The sequence below is a fragment of the Diuraphis noxia genome, unplaced genomic scaffold, assembly GCF_037042655.1.
Source record: "Diuraphis noxia isolate RWA-SAM2 unplaced genomic scaffold, SU_Dnox_SAM2 contig0003, whole genome shotgun sequence".
Classification (NCBI taxonomy): domain Eukaryota; kingdom Metazoa; phylum Arthropoda; class Insecta; order Hemiptera; family Aphididae; genus Diuraphis; species Diuraphis noxia.
Genome location: NW_028301713.1, coordinates 43,819,446 through 43,843,502, shown reverse-complemented (window position 1 = coordinate 43,843,502; position 24,057 = coordinate 43,819,446). Strand labels below are relative to the sequence as shown.

Here is a 24,057-nt window from a genome sequence, read left to right as displayed (position 1 = left end):
TGTCATTTTTCGATTTTCGAAACGGAACTCGAAATAAAAGTGGTTAAAGGAGAAAAAACGTACGATTTCACGATTTTGTAATATTAAATAATTACGGACGACGTTTTCTATCAGAAATATTGCTTCAAATATAAAATGACTAGAGATATTTTCTGTTGTATTTTGGATTTTGTTCTTTACGGTTTAATGTTCGGAAAATTTTTGCCATTTTTGAGCTATTTATTTATGAAGCATCTTAATTTTGAGAATTTTTTTGTTGTAATTTGGTTAAAAATATTCGTAAAAACTTGAAATTTGGGTTGTTTACTTATATTAGCCTTACTTAGACATGGTAAAATTTTCAAAACATTTGAGCTACTTTTTTCTTTTTAAATCTAAGATTTGAAAATTTTTAATAATCTATCGTATATTTTAGAGTCTAAAGAAATGTCTAGAATCTAGACAGATAAACCGTCTCCGCTCAGAATTGTTTTTCGTATACAATGATATAATATCATTGGATTCAAATTTAATTCCATCCATTGCAGTAACCCACTTGTAACCTACTGTACAGCAGAGCGACATCCACGATTTACGCGATTTTTTTTTTATTGAATCAAATAGAATCGGGATCATTAAATATTAGTTACATGAATTATTCCTGTTTTCCTGATGTTTTTCTGTACAGCCTTCAACTATAAAAAGGGATGACATAAAAAATTTATTATTATAACCATCCATATAGATACCTACATTAAATATAAAAACCAATACATTTTTGAATTAGCCTAGAATCTAAAATTTAGAGCCAAATCAATGTTTCGATTATTGAATTTATTCAGCACTTATTTAAATTGTATTATATGTAGATTAGATACACAATTTTTTATTAGGATCTCTATATTGGAAAATATTTATAAATCACAAAAATTAAGTTATAATTACATCAGGTATTGAAGTCTTAAACCTGTATTGATCATGAAACAAATCACTAAAGTGTAACTAATATTAGGCTCGTAACTCTCGCTAAAAACTTTTATTTTAGTTGTCATCAATTAAAATTAGACTTTAGGTGTATAGTTATTTTGGTATTACTGGTGATTGGTGATCTTGTATTATTTATCTGCAATACATCACTTACATAAGTATAAAATAAATAGGTACTTATAATATTATACTGTATGTCTATATTAGTGTATCAACTATCAAGGAAAAGATATTTAATAGAATAAAATACATTTGGTAATACATGCATAGTACCCAGGTGAATTATTTACCTTGTATAGTTACGTTTTCCTTATAATAAATAATATATTGTGATCATAATAGTTGTTTTTTTTTAATGAATAATATTATTTTGTAAGATAGATTTACCTATACCTATACATATTTTCATTTGAAATACTGTTGATTAGTAATTACTTGTTACATACATACTAGAGTCTACATTGTATTGAATCATTATTTAATTTATAAAAACACTAAATTTATACTATGAAGTTGATCACTTAATTTTCATAGGTATCCAGTTCTGTATTCATAAAATTTAATCTTTTGATTACGTCCAATCAACCTAATATTAATACATGGCTACTTATTTATAACCTATATATGTTATTATGCTATCGACCAATTTAGGCATTACGTTTATGTTTATACACAGAAATAGCACGATTTTATTAACCTTTCGGGCTATTCATTGATGATTTGATAAAATACCATTTTTGATATTGATCCAAATATATCAAATTACAAGAATAAAAGTTTAAAAATAAAATAATAATTAATAGGTATTTTTTCAGAACAGTTGTTTGTTATTCGGTATTCTTATAAATTAACGTATTTGTGTATACCTACGTCACATTCAAGAGTGAATCTAGTCTAATATTACTGTAGGTACCTACTTTTTGTGTTAAAGATATTTCATGAAATTCATCTATTGAAAAAAATTTTCTGTCCGAGAATAATTAAATAATAATAATTTAAACTGTTAACAAAGAAGCGTTTTCCTTATTCAATTGAAATTCCTATATCCAATAATTTATTTGCGTAACTGCCAACCAATAAGTATATGCAAAATTATTTGAACACGTAGTACGTATTTATTGACAGGTGTCAGGTACTCATAGAAACAGTCACTATGTTAATTGATATTATTATTATAAATTAATAAAGATTAATAATATAACATTTTGTTAACCAATAATATATATAAATTAATGTATACCCATGGTACTTTATGTATACAAGAATTAAATTAAACATTTTAACTAATATATAAAATATATACAATGCATTTTCGGTTTTATTGGTAAAAAAAATGTATCAGAGTTCTAATAAACTCGTAAACTATAATTATACTATAATCATTATACTTATAAAGTATATATTAATATTAATATTAATATAATAATGACGTAATAGTCCATATAGATTCGAATGCATAACTACACGCTTGTGTTACTAGATGATTTCTCCTTAGATAACTTAGAGTACCTACCTAACTTAGTGTAAATAATATGGTATGGATTATGAGTTATGAGTACATTTAGTTGTTATAAAACTGCACAATATAATACTTAAATATAGGGCATTTTAGAGTTTATAAGTTTATTGAGAATGCAAAAAATAAAAATCATAAAAAAGATGATTCTATAACAGTAATCGTGCAGATACTGCAAAACTAGTTATGAATAATAATAATAATTAATAATAGTGCTATATTAGCAGCTATACAAGGTGTAACAGATACCTATACAACTAACTTAGAACTAACTTAATTGGAATTACTTTTGTTCAAATTTATTTTATTTTATTTATTATTTTTTTTTTTTTTTGTTTATTAATTTACCCTAGCGCTACATGTATAATACACTTTTTTATGTTTATTTTTTAGTACTGAAAATAAAAAAAAATTTAATTTAATAAAAAAATTTTGGATAAATTCAAAATATTCTATTTGTGAATCTGATTATAAGCACAATTTTGATGATGAAAATATTTATCTAAGTCAAGTAGTTTATTTTTTAGAATTTTTTTAAAATTCAATATTTTTTGGTTAAATTAATTTGGAACGTAATAGTTTTTTTAAAAATATGATTTTTGAGAATTTGCTGACATATATGTACTTATAAGTAACTTCTTAAATCATTTACTTATAATATTAACAGTTTTTGTCATACGTTGAATCAGCATAATTTTTTTTTTTTTTTGATCGGGTCTTTTTGTTACACTCTGTGTAGTATTTTCTAACCATATTATATTATTACCAATGGCGTTTTGGTTTTTTACCTTCCTCCTCAGGTCACCACGAATAAAGCAATCCTGGTCGATGAATATCATCGTAGATATACACTCAGTATTAGCAACCCTACAATCTATATTTATACAAGACAATTTAGTGATTCCAAGATGGGAATCATATTATATTATTATATATAGTCGCTGATGACAGCTATATATAGGTTAGGTTATAGATAGGTGTTTGTCGATTTTGTCTTCTTTCTTTCGGTCAAATATTTCCTCCGGACCCCCAACGCCTTTTTTTGCGCTTCTCTAATAAGACCTCATTTAATGCTTCTGGCACAATATTAAATAGATCTCATAAATAGCATAAACATTGGTTACTCATTACTTATTAGAGGTAACTAGATATTAATATAATGTGTTTATACCATTCAGTGCATGCCATGTGTGTGTGTAAATAAAAAGCTTTGTGGTGTATGTGTATGTGATATATGGGCTATTCAGGTGTTGGTGTCGACGGTTGGTGTGAGGAGTAATAGCAGTCGGCACGTGGTATCGCCGCTGCACGCCGCGGGCCGGTCTGGTGGAGCGCCGTGCGACGGCACCGCCCGCCGTGGATTCGTTGTATGAAAGTGTCGAGCAGCAGCGGCAGAGTTTGTGGAGGAGGAGGCGGAGGCGGAGGCGGTGTTTGCGGCAACGGCGGCGGAGACGGCAACGACGCTGGAAACCGCGGTGACAGCGGTGGTGGCTGCGGCGGCGGTGCGCCCAACAACAATAACAGCAGCAGCACCAGCACCAGCACCAGCACTAGCACCAGCAGCCCTCCGTGCAGTGAGGGCGGCGGCGGCGGCGGCGGTGGTGGTAGCGGTGGCCTGGTAGCTGGTGTACTGGTCAGTGATCAGGGCGAAGTGATCAGCGACCGGTATGTGGGCGTGGCGAGGCAGTTTGTGTCGCGTCAAGCGTCCGAGCGTGGCTCGACCAAGGCCGACCAAAGCGACGGTAATGACGACGAGACCACGCTCAGACAGATGCTTGTGAGGTAAGCTACTACGCACCATCACCATAGGTTGCATGCTTGCCGACTACTTGACAACGCCAAATACGCTGCTATTATAATTGTATATTATACATTTTACGTAATATTATATTGTATCCGTTCAACTTCCATCCGTATTATTATTGTATTACATTATTACCATACTAATAGAAGTGGCACTCAACGATCCATAATATTATGTATTGTATTGTGTACTGTGTATATTACAATGATATCTAGAAATGGACGGAGCCGATCGGTGTAATAGTCATCCAAATAGTCTGTCCTAGAGAGTCTATAATAATGAGAGAATGGATTTAATTTAATCATAAGTTTTAAAGTATTTATTAATAAATTAGAACCTATTATAAACTATAATTTATAAAAAAAATTTTAGTTACCAACTCATCAGAGCGCATCAAATTATTTTCTGCTCTCTTATTATAAGTAGTCTTATTATCTTATTATACATTTATACCCACGTATAAGTTCTTTAGTCTGTTTAGTCTGTTCTAGGTTCTAGTGATATACAATAACAGAACCTTTTCCTCTCTCCCCGCCATTGGTTTAGTGTGTATTCCCTCCTACTGACCGTAATTATTGCAGCGCTATTGCAGTGTCATCGTATTAATATACGCGATACTAAAATGTATTATCTAAATCTGCTAGGTGGATTCGTGCAGTCATATATGATAACACACGTTGATAAATGTAGCATGCATGGTATTATTTCTTTGGTATCCAAGGCTAAGGTGTCTGCGATCAACACAGACGTGATCTGTATGACGAGTGTTGATTGACGGATAATTTGCGAGTCAATTACAACGGTAAATACATATTAATATTATTACTGAAACTTCCAACTTAAAGATATCGAGACAGTACCTAAATTCAATGAATACTAAAATCATGTACGACAAAGACTTTTTCAAAAAGTGATTAAACTTATATTTTATTATAATTTATAATGTTTGATAGTGGTCATCCCAAACCAACCCATTTCTACAAATCGCAATAACCATATACGTATGAATGCATAATGTTCAGGTATATATTTATATATGTATAACACAAATGGATCACTTAAAGTTACAATAGAAGGCCAATAATTTTCAAAACTTTAAAATCTAGCGAGCCAAATCGAAAAAAAAGGGTAAACTAGTAATTTATCTGCAGTTAAATACTACCTATATAAGAATTAATATCCTTCAAAAGGTCAATGATGTTAATAATTTATTGGAAGTCTAGTTGTAAGGTTTTCTTCAAGTAGATGAGGTATGTGGGTTTGTTTCTCGAGTCCTCAAACATTAAGCATATGTTTTTTTCAATATTTGTTATCATTATTAATTTTTAAAATGTTACCTTTTTCATGACACAATCCATTTTTAATTTCTTATTGGAAAGCAGAATAATATATATTCTAAAGTTATTATCAAATAAAAAAATGTTTAACTTCAATTTCATATAAAATTCAATTTCTGAAATTTGTTTCATTTATCCTATCATTTTATAAACTAACAAGATAAATTAGGAAAATGGTTCCATCTATAAATAGTAAAATATTTTATTACTGAGATAAAATTATCTACGTTTTGAAAAGTGTGGACTTTGAATTTAGCTCTAGATTTTGATATATATATATTAACCTATATACAGTATATACGATGTGTAGGTACAACGTACAAGACGAAAATCATAAACTACTCAATAATACACAATATACTCAAATATAATTTATCTTTGGAGAAATATGTTGTTTGCAGAGTCTGACTTGTAGTTTCGATAAAAATAAAAACTATTATCTAAAAATTTGGACGAATCTTCAAGTACTTATGAATTCATTCTTGGAATTTGAAATTCGTCTTTATCTTTCAAAAATACCAAATAAATATTTTGACTGATGTTTTTATTTTTATTTCTTTAAGCCTAATGTTATCCAATAAAATATGGCCAGTATGGTATAACATAGGTATTTCATAAATGTTCCAGTTAATTTCGAATGTATATAGTACGGGGATTTGTCTTATAGCTTGTAAAATCGTATATATTATGATTTACAAACCATTTTAAAATCAAAAGGTTGTTGAAACAATTAAAGTTTAATAAATTTGAAATTAAATTGATATACAGAGTGATTCACCATAATTTTTTCTTTGATATTACAGTTATTCATCATAATCTGATTTTTGGAATTTTTAAATAATATACTTAAACAGCGTATACACAAATTGATAAACATTTTTTGTACGACAAGAGTGTCTTGTAGAGATACAGACTTCTGCTTTTCAATGACAACCTCCCTTGAATACAGTAAATTATTTAGCGGTTAGTTTTTCAGAAAATGTTAACATATCAAAATCGAAATTCAAATGAACACTTTTTGAGTTATTTAACTACATTGTATAAATAGGTTAATATTTTCAATGTCCATGATAATGAGTTTGGAAGATACGGTACTATGGTGATTTGAAAACTGTAGTAATTTATAACAATCTACTTATCAATGTTTATGATTTATAAACACTTTAATTTGTAACTGAAAAACTACTATAAATAGTTCAAATTTTGAATTAGATACATAAATGTTGAAAAAAAATCATCTTCTAAATAGTTCACAGTTAAAGAAGGTGGATTATCATTTGAAACACAGAATTTTGTGTCACGTCAGAACACTGCTTAAGTAGTAGGCACAAAAATCTCAAGAACTTAAGTATTTAAAAAAATTTTAAATAAAAAATCTTAGTTTGCAAATTCAATAGGTATTAATTTAAAATATGGGGGTGAGCATGTTTGGTAAATCACTCTGTATAACTGTAAACATATATATTTAAAATGTATCACTAAGAATTATTTCATTATCGTTAGAACTTTAATATAATTTATGCGCATTGTTTTATAGCAACTTTTCTTCTATTTCTCATCTAGTCATCTCTATCGACTCTATCACTGGGTATGTGTGGAACTAGTATTTTTCCTTAACTGTCTAGTGTGCATCGTATAACATTTTATATAGGTAATAGAAATTATTAGCTGTTCATTGGTAACCGAATCTTTTCAAGAACAACTGGAACGATTTGGGTCGTTTTTTTTTATTGTTCGTAATATTCCGAATGAGGTTTTTACGGGAAGAAAAATTATAGAATTTGCAGATCGGAAAATTTTAGAATTTAGGAAAAACCAAAAGGCCTTTTTTCAAAGAGATTTTTTATATACAATAGATGCAATTAGTCGCATATTAAAATATAGTAGTAATAGAAAATTTGTGGAAAGCAGATAATAATTTTAACTTGTTATTTTTGTATTTGGTCACTATATTTTTAATTCATGTTCGTTCATTCGAAGTTAATAAACTCAAAAATACTGGACCATTCTCAACAAAAGTTCTACCAATAATAGATTCCATAAGCTTTAGAGGATGTTAATAGTTTATTTTTTTAATTCCTATACCTATGTACCTACCAGGTACCGTACCCCTGCAGCTAAGAGGAAACTCATACATGCAGGGGATAGGGTTGTCATTATTTGGTTACATTATATTATATAACTATTATAATTATCATTTATCATATATATGATAGGTAAATATATTTTTTTTAACTTAAAATATTCATAATATTGTCGTACATAATAAAACAAATCTTCGGCGCAGGTAACGCAGGGTGGCACTGCTAGTTATAAATAAATATGATTGCTAGAACAATTAAAATTAAATATTAATACCTGGATAACTTTCGCTAAGTATTAATAAAATGAAATACAATAATAATTTTAAGCCTTGAATTAATGTTAAAAAGATTTTTTTTTAGTTAAAAATAATTTTAGACTTTATGTACTGGATGACAATAATAGAAATTAAATCTTGTGATTATTTAGTAGATTACCAAGTACATAATGTGATAGATAGATACATTTAGTTGGCATGTTTAAATAGGAATTTATTAGGTATTGCATATATCATTATATAATATTATAATTTGTTTGGAATATTATCATAAATAATTTATGCATTGATTGTTTTAACTTAACTCGTGTGACTGTGGATATGTTTATTTCCAGAAAAATAAGTATTTTAATTTTAAAGAATTGACGATAATATTTTTAATTTTAAGTAAATCAAGTTTGACTAATTATAACAAGATATAATTATAAACTCAATCAAAATTTAACTGTTAATGTAATAACTATGTATTTATTTAATTGGTTATTTTATATAGGCATTTATTATTTATCAATATATCATATTTAAGTATATTCCCGATTTATTACTCATTCTACAATTTAAAATAATGATTATCATCCTTAAAAAAAATATCGATAGATATAGTTTGTAATTTACTGTGGCTTCTCTAATTCAATTCAAAACCAAATCTTAAACTTTTAACTCTCATCTCACGTATAATTAGTTAACTGATATTCATAAAATGTATTATATATTAATACAACTTCTATGTGGTACTAATATGTACTAGTTAAAATTATTTTGGAAAATTACCGATTATTTAATAGCACAGTCGAACAATACATTTTTAACTTTTCGTAAAATACACTTTGATTTTATTCATTAACACTCTAAATCTCTGATATGAAGGTCAGATTGAGGTTGTCAGTTTTCAGTTATAGATCTTATAACCAATTGCAGTTGCATTATTGCTCCTTGCCACCATCTATTATGTCGAAATAAATAACAATACATATTAATATATTATCAATAGGTTAAAATGGAAAATTATTAAAATTATTTTAATATATTCAACCTATTTAATATAACCCAACTCTGATTATATTATCATCAATAAAACTTCAAACTAGTATAGCTTAAATTGATTTGAATTTATCTTCATGCAAATTTAATCAAATTCGAGTCATAATAAGAGGAATTAAATATGACTTAGGATTATTCACTTTAAAAAATTAAGTATGAAGTGGGTATTATCAATATATACTTAGGAAATTGATGTTATTTATATTTGTTTTAGGTATATATTTTATCGTTGCATCAAAAACATAAATTAGAATTAAAAATTACAAATTAATACAACAAATTTTTTATATATACAATTTAATGTAAATACATACCTATAATAAATATTATAGGCCTGTATATTTTATTTACGAATAGATGTCAAAATTAATCAGACACTACAAATCTATAACGATCTTTCACATTTTTAATAAGAACACAATTCATTGCGTTCAAATTCCATAAGTATAATAAACTTATGATTTATGTCACGGATTCATCGAAAATATTTTATATAAAGTTGAAACTCGCTTACTTTATATTGTTAAATCTTTAAGTTTTCAAATAGATACGTTAAGAATGTTTTACTTATTTAGGAAACGTCCTATGTTACCCTTTCCGATCCGGTTAGCATCCCCCCCATAATCTGCTTTTATCGATCGAAATACCAGACGGACACTTTTTGTTAAGAAATCCAAAGACGTGCTCCTTTATTTATTTAAGTCCCGCTTAACTTTTGGGGTTATACCAAGATGAACAAAATAGAGAGAATTTTTTCTTTTTAAATCGTCCGGAGACAAAATGAAAAAGTGTCACCACAAGACAATAGTAAAAGTTTTATAAAAGTTCAAGAGTTTTGAACTGTTCGACTTTGTCAACAGAGCGCTTTTATAAACAAAAAAAAAAATTATAAAAAAACTTCCTCTTAGGTACTCATTTTTCTTTATTTTTATGAATATCATTACCAACTTAAAAAGTAGGTATATACACAATATTATATAATGGTGCACACATTATGCTCGTTGAATTTAATAGGTTTGTCACCATGTAAAACAGTTAAATACAAAACAAAAATAACATGTATCTGATGTATCATATAAAGGTATAAAGAAGTACGAAGCATTCATATTTTTTTTACATAATTAATTAATTAGGTATTAATAAAATTGTAGTATAAGTTGTGGTATAAAATGTAAACTATAATCTATTAAACTATTAAAAATTTATTTATCAGCACATACAACACAAATAAGGCCTAATCTTTTTGAAATAATCAATATGGACACTTTTAAATGGATCATCTCATATATAATGTGACGTGTTATAAAATATTTAATGAAATCATCGACACACACACGCACATACCACCCATCGTTACAGCATCACACACAGTATCAAATAAACTATCCATAACTCTTCTTGCGCATACAGTGAAACCTCGGTATCTCGAAGTCGTAAGGGAACAAAAAAATATTCGAAATATCGAAACTTCGAGTTAGTGGGGGAATTTAAAACATAAATAAAATTGTTTAATTATTGGGAAAATTGTGTATTTATACATTGCATACATATTACGTATTAGGGTAAGTATACAGTATTTTCTATGAAAGTAGAAAATCTGTAATATTTTGTTTTTTTTGTTTAGTATTAGAAGTATTTTCAGTAAAACTACCTAAAATATTAAGTGCAGAAAAAATGTTATCAGAAACTCCTGACTGTTGTTGGACGTATCTTCGAAGTTTATGTATATAGGTACATTTAGTTAATAGTTTTCAGCTTGAGCTCCACGTATAAAAGATTTAACAACAGCAATTTCTTTCTCGTCAATTTTAACCGAGTCCATCAAAGTTAAAAATATCTTGCTCGCTATAATTTTCAAATCTGTGATATATTCGAGTTAGTTAATCATAATAGGCGTTGGGTACCGGATAATGACTTCGACTTATAGAAATATTCGACTTATGCGGAAATTCGATATACCGAAATAACTTAATACGTAAGTCCAATACTGAATGATCGGGACTGAAAAAAAAATTCGACATACAGAAATTTCGAGATAGCGGAGTTCGAGATACCGAGGTTTCACTTTATAAGTGTGTGTGTTTGTCTCATATACTGATGTGATTTCGAGCGTTCTCTTCTACAGTCTTACCTATATACGAATATGTTTGTGTGTATTTATTTTACATAGGTACACATATAATATTATATTTAGGATTACTTCCGCATAGTTTTCGTCCGGTAATGCCTGCTGTTTGCTCGTGGAATACAGGATTGCAATTTATATATTCAATGCTATATGTACTATGAGTTACGAACAGAAGGTACCCTTCTTACACGCCGTACATACGAAACTGCAATGTTGCATGCACGCATCGTATTCGTAAATAATATACTTAATGCAATATACGTACAGTACAGTGTTAAATATATAATATGTATAATATTAATATTATGTTATAACTAATATGTAATAAGGAGGTATAAACTATAAACACAATAATACACAGCACTACAGCAGGAGTGTGGGAACCAAAGTTTGTTCGCCGACGCGCGACGGTATATTTATATAATTGCCACACATTCGATGTTCGACTCGTTCACATATCATTATAGGAAGATTCACTATATCTATACTATTATTAGTAGTATTTTCATCATTATACTAAGGATAAAGCTATAATTATGTCTTATAAATTATGGATAATTTCGACTTTATTAATAATTTAAATCGTACTCCAAGTCCGCAGTATACCGATTTGAATGCATTTTACCTACACTTTTACGTCGAATGTTGATGGCATGACTATAATTATACAATTTTTGTTGTATGTGTATATTATTTGTTCTACGACCTTACAATTATTTTATAATCAACGTTCTTTTTTTTAACTCTGTTATTATCTTTGCAGCAATAAACATGGTATATTCTCTATGGACATGAATAGATCATTCTTTTAACTGGTTGATGCTTTTTTTGAGCTTTATTGAAACCATCACAAAACGCTCACTAAATATCAATAATTACAAAATATAAATTATAAACTATAAACAGTAAAAATATTTCATATATGCACCCGATAAAACATAAACTAATCGACACACGTTCTATGTTCTATGTATTTTATCAGTCCACATACTAAATAATATACTGTTACAAATAAATTGTTTATTGTAATCAGCTGTTGTCATTGTTAATATTCATTGATAGACGTTAATTTGTTATTCATATTTTCAAAATTGAATAATTATTAAAAATGAACCATTTACCTATTTTTACTTCGTGATAATTACATTTTTCCAATTTGACAATGCTTATTATGATATTTATAATTTATTTAAATATATTAAAAGCTTCAACATTTATGAAAAATCTAAAATATTTCTAGATAATTTATTTATGGTGTACGTATAATTTAACATTGCTTCAATGATTAAATAACTAGCCAACTTAGGCCCTGTCGCAACGTATTTGAATAATACGCGTTCTAATTAATTTGTGGCTTCATACAATTGTGTATATCTAATGTTTTCTTATACAAAAATAAATGTAAAAATAAATAACCTATGCTGAGACAAACATTTAATTATAATGATACAGAATATAATGTGAAATGAGATTATTAAAATATAATATAGCGTGTACCTACTTGTGTAACTCTCATCCAATGTAAAATATTCATGCCATTAATCAATTATTGTGTACCAAACTACCAACACAATACTGTGGTATTCAATATGTATTCAATACTGTGATCATATGGATGTGTTTTGATAAACAACCAGTAAATCAGTTCCAACACTTTACTTGTGTGTTTTAAATAGAACCAAATGGCTTTTGCATACCGGCGCTACCGAATAATCATCTACAGGTGTTAGGTTGTAATTAACGCGTTAACATGCTGAGTACGAATTGTTGTTCAAGTATGATAAATGATATATAATAATTAATTTGAAGTTAGAAATTTATGGTCAGCATAGAATTCAACCTCATGCTACTACAATAGATGGTCAAAAGAGATTGGGGAAATATTTATGGGTCACGTCCAATGTCCATTATCAAGACTCTAGAGTTACGACTTTGTACAGTTGAGATCTAAAATATCTAATACATAAACCTATGTACATTATATATTAAACATAGTATAGGTAAATGCTTATTGTTCAAAAATAGGAAAGAACTACCTATTTGGTGGTTGTTAAAAAGAATAACCAGTTAGTTTGAGGACTGTCGAGCGTTGAATTTATTTTGTATTGTAATATACATAGATATACAAGCTTAGTAAAATAACACCAGACAAGAAATTATTGGTATAACTTCCGTTCGATGTATTCTTGATGATACGTTGTAGATGATATATATTACATTTCATATAGCTACCGACGTGTAGAACTGAAAACTGTAAAGCGCTGCAATCGACTATCATACTATCTATTACTTATTAGGTATAATCAACACGGTGTATGTAGTAATAAAATACCTAAAATCGTAAATAGATAATAGTACGTAGAACTGTATTTAACTATAATAACTGATATTAACTATATAATATTATAGGCATGTAGGTAGATCTATTCATATATATCTGAATGAATAGATGGATCGATCGTACTAAATTATATTTTCCTATTGATTATTTAAAACAGACTTTATAGTATCGACGCAGTGTTCGGTACGTTCTCAAAATGAAATGATGAACACGTTCACAATATTCGTTAAAAAAAACTGAACGTATTCATATCTGGTTGTTCATTGTTCACGTATTCTATTTTTATAATTAATATAAATGATAATCTAAATATAATTGAATCATAACTTTTTTTTTAACAAAAACAATGCACACATTTTAAACCGTTATAGGTAAGTACGTGAAAATAATAAAATACAATTCAAAGTTCGAAATACACTACAAATAAAACCTGTAAAAAATGAATAGCGTGGACCCAATGAACACGTTCCTTCCGAACACTACACATTACACCGTTCACATCCACATACAATATAAAATGTATAAGTAGCGTGTGCATAAATTATTGTATATGATATATTATAATATTGCGTTGGCTGTACCGCTTGTTCCAATGTCAGTATCGGATAACGATGTGCACGTGCCCTTCTTGTGTGTGTATAGCTCATACATGGTGGATGGTTTGCGCAGCTTGCAACACCAGGTGACGGACATGAGCGCCAACCTGACGACGCGGCTGGACGAGCTGCAGTCGCGTGGCGTGTCACCGAGTCCGGCCGCCGCCTACTACGGCACCGAACACCGCGGCCACGTGGAAACCAGCGTCGCGCTGTCCGAGATCCGGTCGCAGCTGCACGAGCTCACCAGGTCGCTGGAGACGTGCCAATCGGAGGTGACCGAGGTGAAGCGCGACATGGTGGCCATCAAGAACGAACTGGACACGGTGCAACAGGTCAAGGAGGAGATCGAGGAGCTCAGGGAATACGTGGACCGTCTGGAGCTGCAGTCGCACCGCAGAAAGCTCAGGCTGCTCGAACAGGTCCCTGACCCCTAACCCCGCAACAACCCCCTGGGCGCGCGCTACGAATATTGCATGCGAGTTCGTCACGTGCCCGTGAAATCCCACGTAACGCGTTTGGTGTTTGTGTGTGCGCAATAGCGTTTTTTTTTTTTTTTAGTATACAGTCGTCCTTTGTGCGTAGATACTCCAAGTTTGTGCTTATCCGCATAGGATAAAATATGTGCTACAATTAAATATTAGTTTGGTTTATTGAATTAATGTGCGTATAACTATATATCTGTAGACTGTGATGCATTTAGTGTAGTCGAACATATAGATCAAACAATAAATATTTGCACGGTTAATCTGTGGTTTCAAGTACACTTATATCATGCGGATATAATCTATATTATATTGTATAGGTTTGGATGAGTAGTAGTTTGCCTACATAATATATTGTACAAATGTACAATATAGATAACGAATATACACTTTTTTCACCTAAGCTCCAGAAAAATTCGAAGCGTGACTCGAAGACAATGTTGAAAATATTATACTAACCCATTTCTATGAATATCATCCAATAAATTGGTTTACAAATGTATGACATGATTTTTGTCAATAATTGAGCCAATCATTAGTACATAATTATTTAGAAACGAGTGAAATATTGAAATAATATCTAATAATGATAAAACAACAAGTAGGTATACCGATAATACTTCTGCTACAGACAACAATCAAAAAAATACAACTAAATAATCTTGTATAATGTATAATGAGTGCATATTACTTATGGAAAGTTGGAATGTAATGGAAGTAATAGAAGGGTCTTTTTAATAATTGATAAATTGAAGGTATATAATATAATAATATATGCACACCACGTGGAATAATGTATTATAATATATATATATTTATCCTAATTTCTATTACTGTACAAGCTACATACCTAAAGTATACAATTTAGTGTTGAATACCTAATAGGCTACAAAAAGCATATTACGTTGTTTTTATACATAATTATAATTTTTGGGTGTGAAGCAATTTAATCAGTTGTTTTTTGTATCTTATACTTTGTATTCGAAGGAAAGCACGCTGCATTTTGCTCTACCCGTCGTCGTCCACATAGCTGGATTATCAGTTTAAAGTTAGTTTAAACAATGTACTTATTCATTAGTTACCATATTATATGATATTATTATATCTGCCAGTTCCAAAAGCTTGATTATATTGCAGTATACCTATACTATGATAGGTATATATCCTAACATGGAGATTTGTGTGTTGCATGTTTTAACTAAATAAGCTTGCAGTATAGCTAATATAGACAAGCTTCACGTTTAAATCGCTTTCAGCAGAATTAAACAATTGTTGTACCTACGTTTGATAGCAATAATATTTTCACATCAACTATCAGGTATTTATTTAGTTCGGCCTCGGTAAACTCTGAATTCACCTAGCCGCTTTTTATTTTCAAACTTCATATTGAGTATAATTGTATTAAAGTGTATATAAAAGTAGGTACCTTAAACATATTGCATCAAGAAGAATTTCATGACTCTACTCTGCTCTACTCTGAGTAACTATAGCCTACAAATAAGGAATAAATATTGGTAAGGTCCTATAACCTTATTTGTTTTAAATTTAAAATTGTTTTAAATAGGTTGGTATATACTCCGCACACGCGTCATTTTAAGTGTTTTGGTATATCACGTTTTCAACAATCATATTATAATATGACTTAGTGCAAAAGAAAACATCCTCTGCCTAGCACACGACTATAAACGAGGATCACAAACTCTCTAATATTTGACTTTACATAACTGTGCTAAATCACGAACCACTAGCTATATAAACAAAGAGAGAAAATTAGTATGACGTAATATTTTGTTCGTTTCCAATACCATTAATAAACTCGTATCATAATAAAATTATAGTTTACCTTACGCTGCAAGGGTTCCTTGAAATTTTCAAAACAGAGAGCGAACTGAAAAGAGAGTTTTAGTAGAAGTTTCTTAATTAATTTTCGTCACCATTTTCCAGGGCTAGTAGACGTAATTTTGCATGATAATTAATAATAATGTGTTTAACTATTGCTTTTCCTGTGTTCACGTATACACCTATTAGAAGTTATTCAAAATAAAACACAATAATTAATCGATCAATGCAAAACGCATAACTTTTTTCTTTCTATTAAATGAATTGTATATTTTCTATACTATATTTATGACTGAAATCATTATTGTTATATGTATGCAAAATAATTTAGGTACAATTGATTTGTATTTTAGACAAACATTTTTAGAGAATGTGCTTGGTAAGAATATCTTAACCATATTGCTTAAAATCAGTAGGTATACCAATAATCTATACAACTTCAAACTTTTAGTTTTTCAGTATCGTTATATAGCAAAAATCTATGACACAAATCAGTCATGATAATTTTTATTTTTTTGCTTATTTTTGATAGTATAAATTTAAATATAACACATTTTTTTTTTTTACTGGTACAAACGAATGTTAGAATAATATTATTGATACGATTTTATTTTATGAAAGGCACTTACTTACATTTTTATAAATTATTTCAAATTTACGAACATGTAAATAATTTTCACTTTCATAATATATCGATAATAGGATAATCGGTACGTATGTATACGTTTTAATATGGGTAACAACAATAGTCTCCTTTTGTGACTTCTGAAACTTCATTCAATCATAAATTAAAATAATAATCAATACCAATAAATCTTTTAATTTATACTTGTATTGCGCATACCTTAATATTTTATGCTATAAATTGATAATTTTACTCCAGTAGTAGTGTATATTACGCAGGTAGGTAAAAATTACCTATACTATAATAGTATCATACTATATTACTATGTATATCGTTCATAATAATTACCTGTTTTATAGTACTTAGAAATTATTTCTTACTATAATAAATATTATTACATAACATTAAAATTAGATTAAAAATATATATAGTATAGTTATCATGAAAATTTGAAGTATTTAAATTGGAGTTATTACGATACAAATAATACCTATACCTACCTACCTACATGCAATTTTAATTAACTGAATATATTTATCAATCAATTAAAATTACACAAACATTTATCTCAACAAAATATAGTTTTTACGAATTATAAATTTTGTATTTTGTTTTTACCAATGCATTATATTTTTTAAATGTATTTAGTTGAAAAAAATTGTGTTAATGATGTTTATATATTTAATTACGTGTATCTAGTTATTGCATTTCATATATTATTTTATTTTTATAAAAATAAAATTATTAGTGATACTTTTTAAAATTAAAATAGCTTTATGATTCTGGTTTAGAAATATATTTTGCACAACATAAAACTTAGTGCCTACACATTTTTTTTCTTAAATTTAGTCAATTATGTTTTATGCATTTTTTATTTTATGGCATGCCAAATTTATTCAAAATATACTGTAGTTTATAAAAAAAATAATTCCAGTTTAATCATTAATATTTCATCATTTTAATTTCTTAGTAAAATAATTTTGTTTACTTATTGTTTTGTTTAATTTTTAGGGACTTACGTTCTTTTTATCCTATACAATCTTGGCGTCAATGCTGGGCATGCTTCAATTCGGTTACAATACTGGAGTGATAAATGCACCCGAAGGGGTAATAAATATTGATAATTATTTATTCAACAATGGATACTCATAATTGACTTGTTAAAACTTTTAGAACATAGAGAAGTTCATCAAAGATGTGTTTGAAGATCGATATAAAGAAAATATGGACCACGGGCAAGCTGAGTTACTTTACTCGTTTGCGGTGTCCATTTTCGCCATCGGTGGCATGTTAGGTGGCTTCAGCGGCGGCATCATCGCCAACCGTTTCGGCAGGTCAGTCTATACATTATCTTTATTATTTTTAATGTTTTGAAAAAAAATGTATAAATATTTTATTACTATTTTTAAGTGATAATAATATAATACTCAAACAACTTTGAGTATATGTAGTACCCAATAAAATAACAATTTCAGTTACATATAAATGTCCATTTATATACTGATCATAATAATTTAACTATTATGTGTGTTGATTTTTATATATACTTTAATAACCAATAATTATTTTTTATATAAATTACCTTTTATAATTGCTATGTATGATACCTATAATAATATATTATAAAGCAGGATTGGAGTAGCTTGTAAAATCGACCAGGGAAATATTTTTTTACCTACCCCTACGCCTTACTGAAGCTTATATAAACAACTTATTACATGCAGCTAGAATGCTAGATTTCGTACAGTGTTTCCTAGCAGCGTACTACCAGACCCTCGGGCACTATTTTACAACTTAATAAAACAACTAAATCATATTATTACACTGTTTTTTTTTTTTTTTTTTGACTGGATTAGTCACTTACTTTGGGTTTTCACTATTTGTCTTACTCATTTTTATCGCAGCCTACCGGGAGGTTTCCCGGTATCCCAGTAAGCTAGTTTAATCCTAAAATAGCCACTCAAAACATATGTATACGAAACATAAATGAGTTCCATTTTCGTGAAAAAATTCAATTTTGAGTTTGTTAAAATACATGGTTATTTAAAAATCTAAAAAATAAAGGTTACATTGTTATAAATTAAAGAATTCATTGTGTAGTAGGACGCGTGTTTTGAACTTCAAAAACTTATAAATAAATCATTATTATTTTTAATGGTGATACGTATTAAAAATTAATAATAAATTACAAGATATTAATTAATAACATTTAATGGTGTTATAAAAATCTCACGAAAACCATTTAGCGACTTAGCGTATAGTTTAAAATAAGTACTGAACATATTGTATAAGCTATAAGTATTTTGAACGTTAGTGGTTTTTTGAAAAAATATTTTTTATTTGATATAATATGATAATAATATTTTTAATTTATAACATATTATAAGTTTCCTACCTTATTTTTGATACACATACGTGCCTATTATGTTCATGTTATTCGAAATGGAAACAATGAACAAAAATTAAATTATCCTTCTATGCTGTCAAAACTTCTCCAAGGACAACAAATTATTAAATGACCTCTAATTCAATAAAACAATTATCTATTACTATAGCGGAGAGCCGCTCATAATATTATTAAAAACAATTTTACTTATTTATAAACAATTCTTAATTCTAATTTTCAAATATTATATATTATAATATTGTTTTCCAATTCATATTTTTATAATATTTTGTAATGTTTTTTTTATCATGAGAGCATTATTGATAATAATTTCATTCTTTTAAAAATGAATAGATTTTTTTTTTGTTTAATGAATACCATTACCATTTAGATAAATCTTACTTTTATAGAAATCATAAAACATTTAAATTTATACTTCATTAAAATATTTTTTCCACCTAATATATATTTACTAAAAACAAGTTAAGACTAAGAGTAAAATAATATTAGTTTTACTTTAAAAATTTAAGTTAGTCGTTTTGATTTTAGCGTATTTACTTATTATTATTTTTATTATCATATCGATTATAGAAAAGGAGGTTTACTGCTGAATAGTTTTGTTGGCATTGGTGGCGCTTGCTTAATGGGTCTCACTAAATACTTCAATTCCTATGAAGTTCTATTTATTGGCCGATTCATTATAGGAGTCAACTGTGGTATGAAAAATATAATTGAATATTTATTGTATATGTTATATTATTATAACGTAAACACATCAATCATATGTTTTAATTATTATTAAACCTTCTCATATTCAGGTTTGAATACATCACTTGTGCCAATGTATATATCAGAAATAGCGCCGCTCAACCTACGAGGTGGCCTCGGAACTGTCAATCAGTTAGCCGTGACCACTGGACTGCTCATATCCCAGATATTGGGTATAGAACAAATTTTGGGTACAGACGAAGGCTGGCCTTTATTATTAGGTAGGATTTCCATTATAAGTATAATCTTATCTCAGTTATAATTATAATATTTTAACTGAACATTATTCACTTTTTATTTCACTTCTAGGATTAGCTATATGTCCTGCCATATTACAATTAATTTTACTACCTGTATGTCCTGAATCGCCACGGTATCTATTGATAACCAAACAATGGGAAGAAGAAGCAAGAAAAGGTAAGTAAATAGTTGTGTAAAATTTCAAAACTACTAAAAAATTTAACACTAAAAGCTGTGACTGTACAACTTGAAAACTGTCTATATGTATATAATATTTACTATCTCACCTAATTTAAATTTCTGATTACTAAATTTTCATCTAATAATCGGTTTTAAGACATTTATAATAGAAATAATGTTTTTATATTTGAACAATAAATTATATTTATAACAATGGACATTGGTAGATATCCAGGGAAGTTGCTAAGTTATGGAGAGGAGGGGCTGATAATGATAGAATAACTGTCCAGAGCTTTTAAATTCTGAACGGAACTACAAGCCACAACCTGACGTTTAATTAAAACCAAATCCAAGTGAGAGGAATCTTTTTTGGCGAAATTATATCATTCGTTCACTTAATACATATTAGAGGCAGGTATATGGCATAGCTATAACATGATTAATTAATAGGAATAAATAAATAAACTTCCTATATAGGTACATCACAATGCAAGTGTTAGAAATGTATGCAAGAGGTATTTTTAATAGGTACGTACATTATACAATAACCACCGTCATATAGGTAGGAAAGTGGCAAAGTCTCTATAACATCAATATTTTTTTTAAATTACGACCTAACTTTAAATATAAATTTAAATATAAAATTCTATAAAATGAATTGTGCGTATTACAACAATGCAGGACCCGAAACCTAAAATAATACGTCGACATTAATAGGTACGATAAACTCATAGAAAACCATCGATAAACCATGTCTGTGTAGACCCATTATCAGCCCCTCTAATAAAACCCTACGCCACTTCTTTAAACACAGACTTAAAAACTTTAAGTAGTTTGTGCAAAAGCAATATAAATATAAAAAAATAATTTTATTATTATAATAACATTTAGCTTTAACTTTAATATTATAATCATTATTTTAGTTTATAATTGTTGATGAACGTATGGTTTATACGATTAAGTGATCAAAAGGGAGTATGTGAAGTCATAGCTTCCCATATTAATGTGATAATAAAAACTTTTATTCCAATTCCCAACCCAAAAGATATTTATAATTACGCCACTGATTTATATCTACCCTAAAATTAATATAAAATAACAAGTTCGTGTATCTAGTAATGTGGTATATAATAACTTATTATATTATTTATTACAATATTTATTACTATATTTATTTAATTAACTTATGGAACTACCTAACTAAATGTTCCTAATTTGATTTATGATAAGTCGTCAATAGGGAATTACAGATCGAAAATTAAATTAAATTTTATACCTTAACTTCTAAATCATAGAATATTTCTGATTTTATGATGCTTAGTTATAAAACCAAATAATCAATATTTTCGTAAATTATTATTGTCTTTAAAAAATTCATCTCGTTTTTATGAAAATAATTTACTATGCCCTATCTTTCTTTTAGCTCTGAGGAGGTTACGTGCTACCAATCAGATTGAAGAAGATATTGAAGAAATGCGTGCAGAAGAACGTGCTCAACAGTCTGAAGCTACGATATCCATGATGGAATTAGTATGTTCACCCACTCTAAGACAACCACTTATCATTAGTGTAGTCATGCAGTTATCGCAACAGTTGTCCGGCATAAATGCCGTGAGTATTGTGTTAAACAACATTTATAATATTATTGTCACCTAATCACCTAAATCGAATATATTTTAACTTTTTATATGATTTTGTCCAGGTGTTTTACTATTCAACTAGTCTATTCATAACTGCCGGTTTGGCCGAGAACGTTGCTAAATTTGTAACAATAGGGATTGGTGTAATTATGGTGAATATGACGCTGGTGACCATGCCATTGATGGATAAAACTGGTCGAAGGACATTACATCTTTACGGTCTGGGAGGAATGTTTATATTCTCAATATTCATTACGATATCATTGTTAATCACAGTAAGTTATTAAGAGCATAATATCAAATAACATCAAATTTGACGAAGAGTACTTATTATCTATGAGATCGAAATAAAGCAAGGTGATAAAATATAAATACATATATCGTATATACCTAATACGAAGCAATAATTGAAAATATTAGAAATTATTAATGTTATAGAAAAGTTCCGTCTACATAGCAACGGCAATAACTTATTCATCAAAATTTATATATAGCGTTAAGTTTTATAGATACACTTTAACAATGTTTAACTGTTAAATAAGCTACAAAACATTTTGAGACTCTTCAAATTTATTCTATTACAACGTTATTTGAATCAAAATTTAATTCATTTCCGACCAGTTCTAATAATAATTGTTAAGAAAATGTACCTATATCCAGATAAACGTAAATACAGTTGGTTTATGATCGTCGCGTGCATCTAAAATATATTTACAATTTTTTATTCATTTAAAATTTAATGAATTTCCAAACATTTTAACATAAATCACTAATTAATTACATCATGATATATGCCTAGAAATTAAAACTTCTATATGTTTATCGAAAAACATAAGTGCATTAATCAATACGATAGGCCTACTCAATAGTCAATACTTAATTTTATTTAGATTAAGGCATGCATAATTATTTATTTTGTTGCTGCTTATTATGTGACTTATTTTATTTTTACTGTTAGATTCTGAGCAGAGAGATGTCTGTCATCACCTTTTAAAAATGCTTTGATTTTTTACTTTATCGTCTTTTTAGTAGGAAAGTGAATCTAGTTGGTACTTAGGAAGGTCAAAAGCACTTCAGTACCCCAGTACTTTTCAAAAGCATCAGGAAAAACGAACAAAAAGTTAAAGAAAATCTGAAATTTTTACCCACAATGAATTTTTGAAAATAATTTGGTGTAACTCTAACAAAAATAACAATAGAAACATGAAATCTCCAATGAATGTTTATATTATAGTATTTTCTATACACCAAAAAATGTTGAAAATATTTTAACTGTTTTTTATCCAGATACCTATATATTTATATTACTTATTTTTCTTATTTTCGATACAAGTTTTATACAAGGCTTTTCATAAATGATTAGTAGAAATTTAAAAAAAAGTTAATGTCCATCATAATAATTTTTTATACGTATATTAAGATAGCATTCGTCGAAATCATGAAAATTTGTGAATTGTTTAAAATTATAAATTCATGACAATTTATTCTTTTATATATCTAATAATTTAAAATTTAATACAAGATTCTTCCTAACGTTACTACCTTACACAAAAAAAAATTTTAGCGGAAAGTCAAATTAATTTTTTATGAGCGTTATTTTTCCATCCAATTTCACCGGTAAATTAATGATTTTTTTCCTGTTAAACAGACAGCAGAGGAGGATCTGTGTGAATATTACTACTCCTCTGCTGCCATCGTTTATTAATGTTTAATACAAAAATACAAACACATTCCATACAATAGTTGCTTCACCTTACAATGTGAATAAATATTACAATTAATTAATGATTTACCATCGAACGATTT

The 24,057-nt window shown here is 28.3% G+C and overlaps 1 protein-coding gene across 8 annotated transcripts in view; it reads left to right on the top strand.

Annotated features, from left to right (window-relative positions):
• Glut1 (Glucose transporter 1) overlaps window positions 1-24,057 on the top strand; it is an 84,837-nt gene that overhangs the window by 51,126 nt on the left and 9,654 nt on the right. For 6 of the 8 annotated variants that reach the window (XM_089222745.1, XM_089222748.1, XM_089222751.1 and 3 more), the window contains 9 exons: window positions 3,730-4,264; window positions 14,135-14,510; window positions 18,049-18,144; window positions 18,211-18,371; window positions 20,015-20,139; window positions 20,242-20,412; window positions 20,501-20,608; window positions 22,035-22,222; window positions 22,314-22,526. In XM_089222745.1, the coding sequence (XP_089078871.1) occupies window positions 3,852-4,264; window positions 14,135-14,510; window positions 18,049-18,144; window positions 18,211-18,371; window positions 20,015-20,139; window positions 20,242-20,412; window positions 20,501-20,608; window positions 22,035-22,222; window positions 22,314-22,526 (1,851 nt within the window). In that variant the 5' untranslated portion in view covers window positions 3,730-3,851. The remainder of the gene's footprint in view (window positions 1-3,729; window positions 4,265-14,134; window positions 14,511-18,048; window positions 18,145-18,210; window positions 18,372-20,014; window positions 20,140-20,241; window positions 20,413-20,500; window positions 20,609-22,034; window positions 22,223-22,313; window positions 22,527-24,057) is intronic. The other 2 variants (XM_089222750.1, XM_089222749.1) reach the window with 1 other exon arrangement.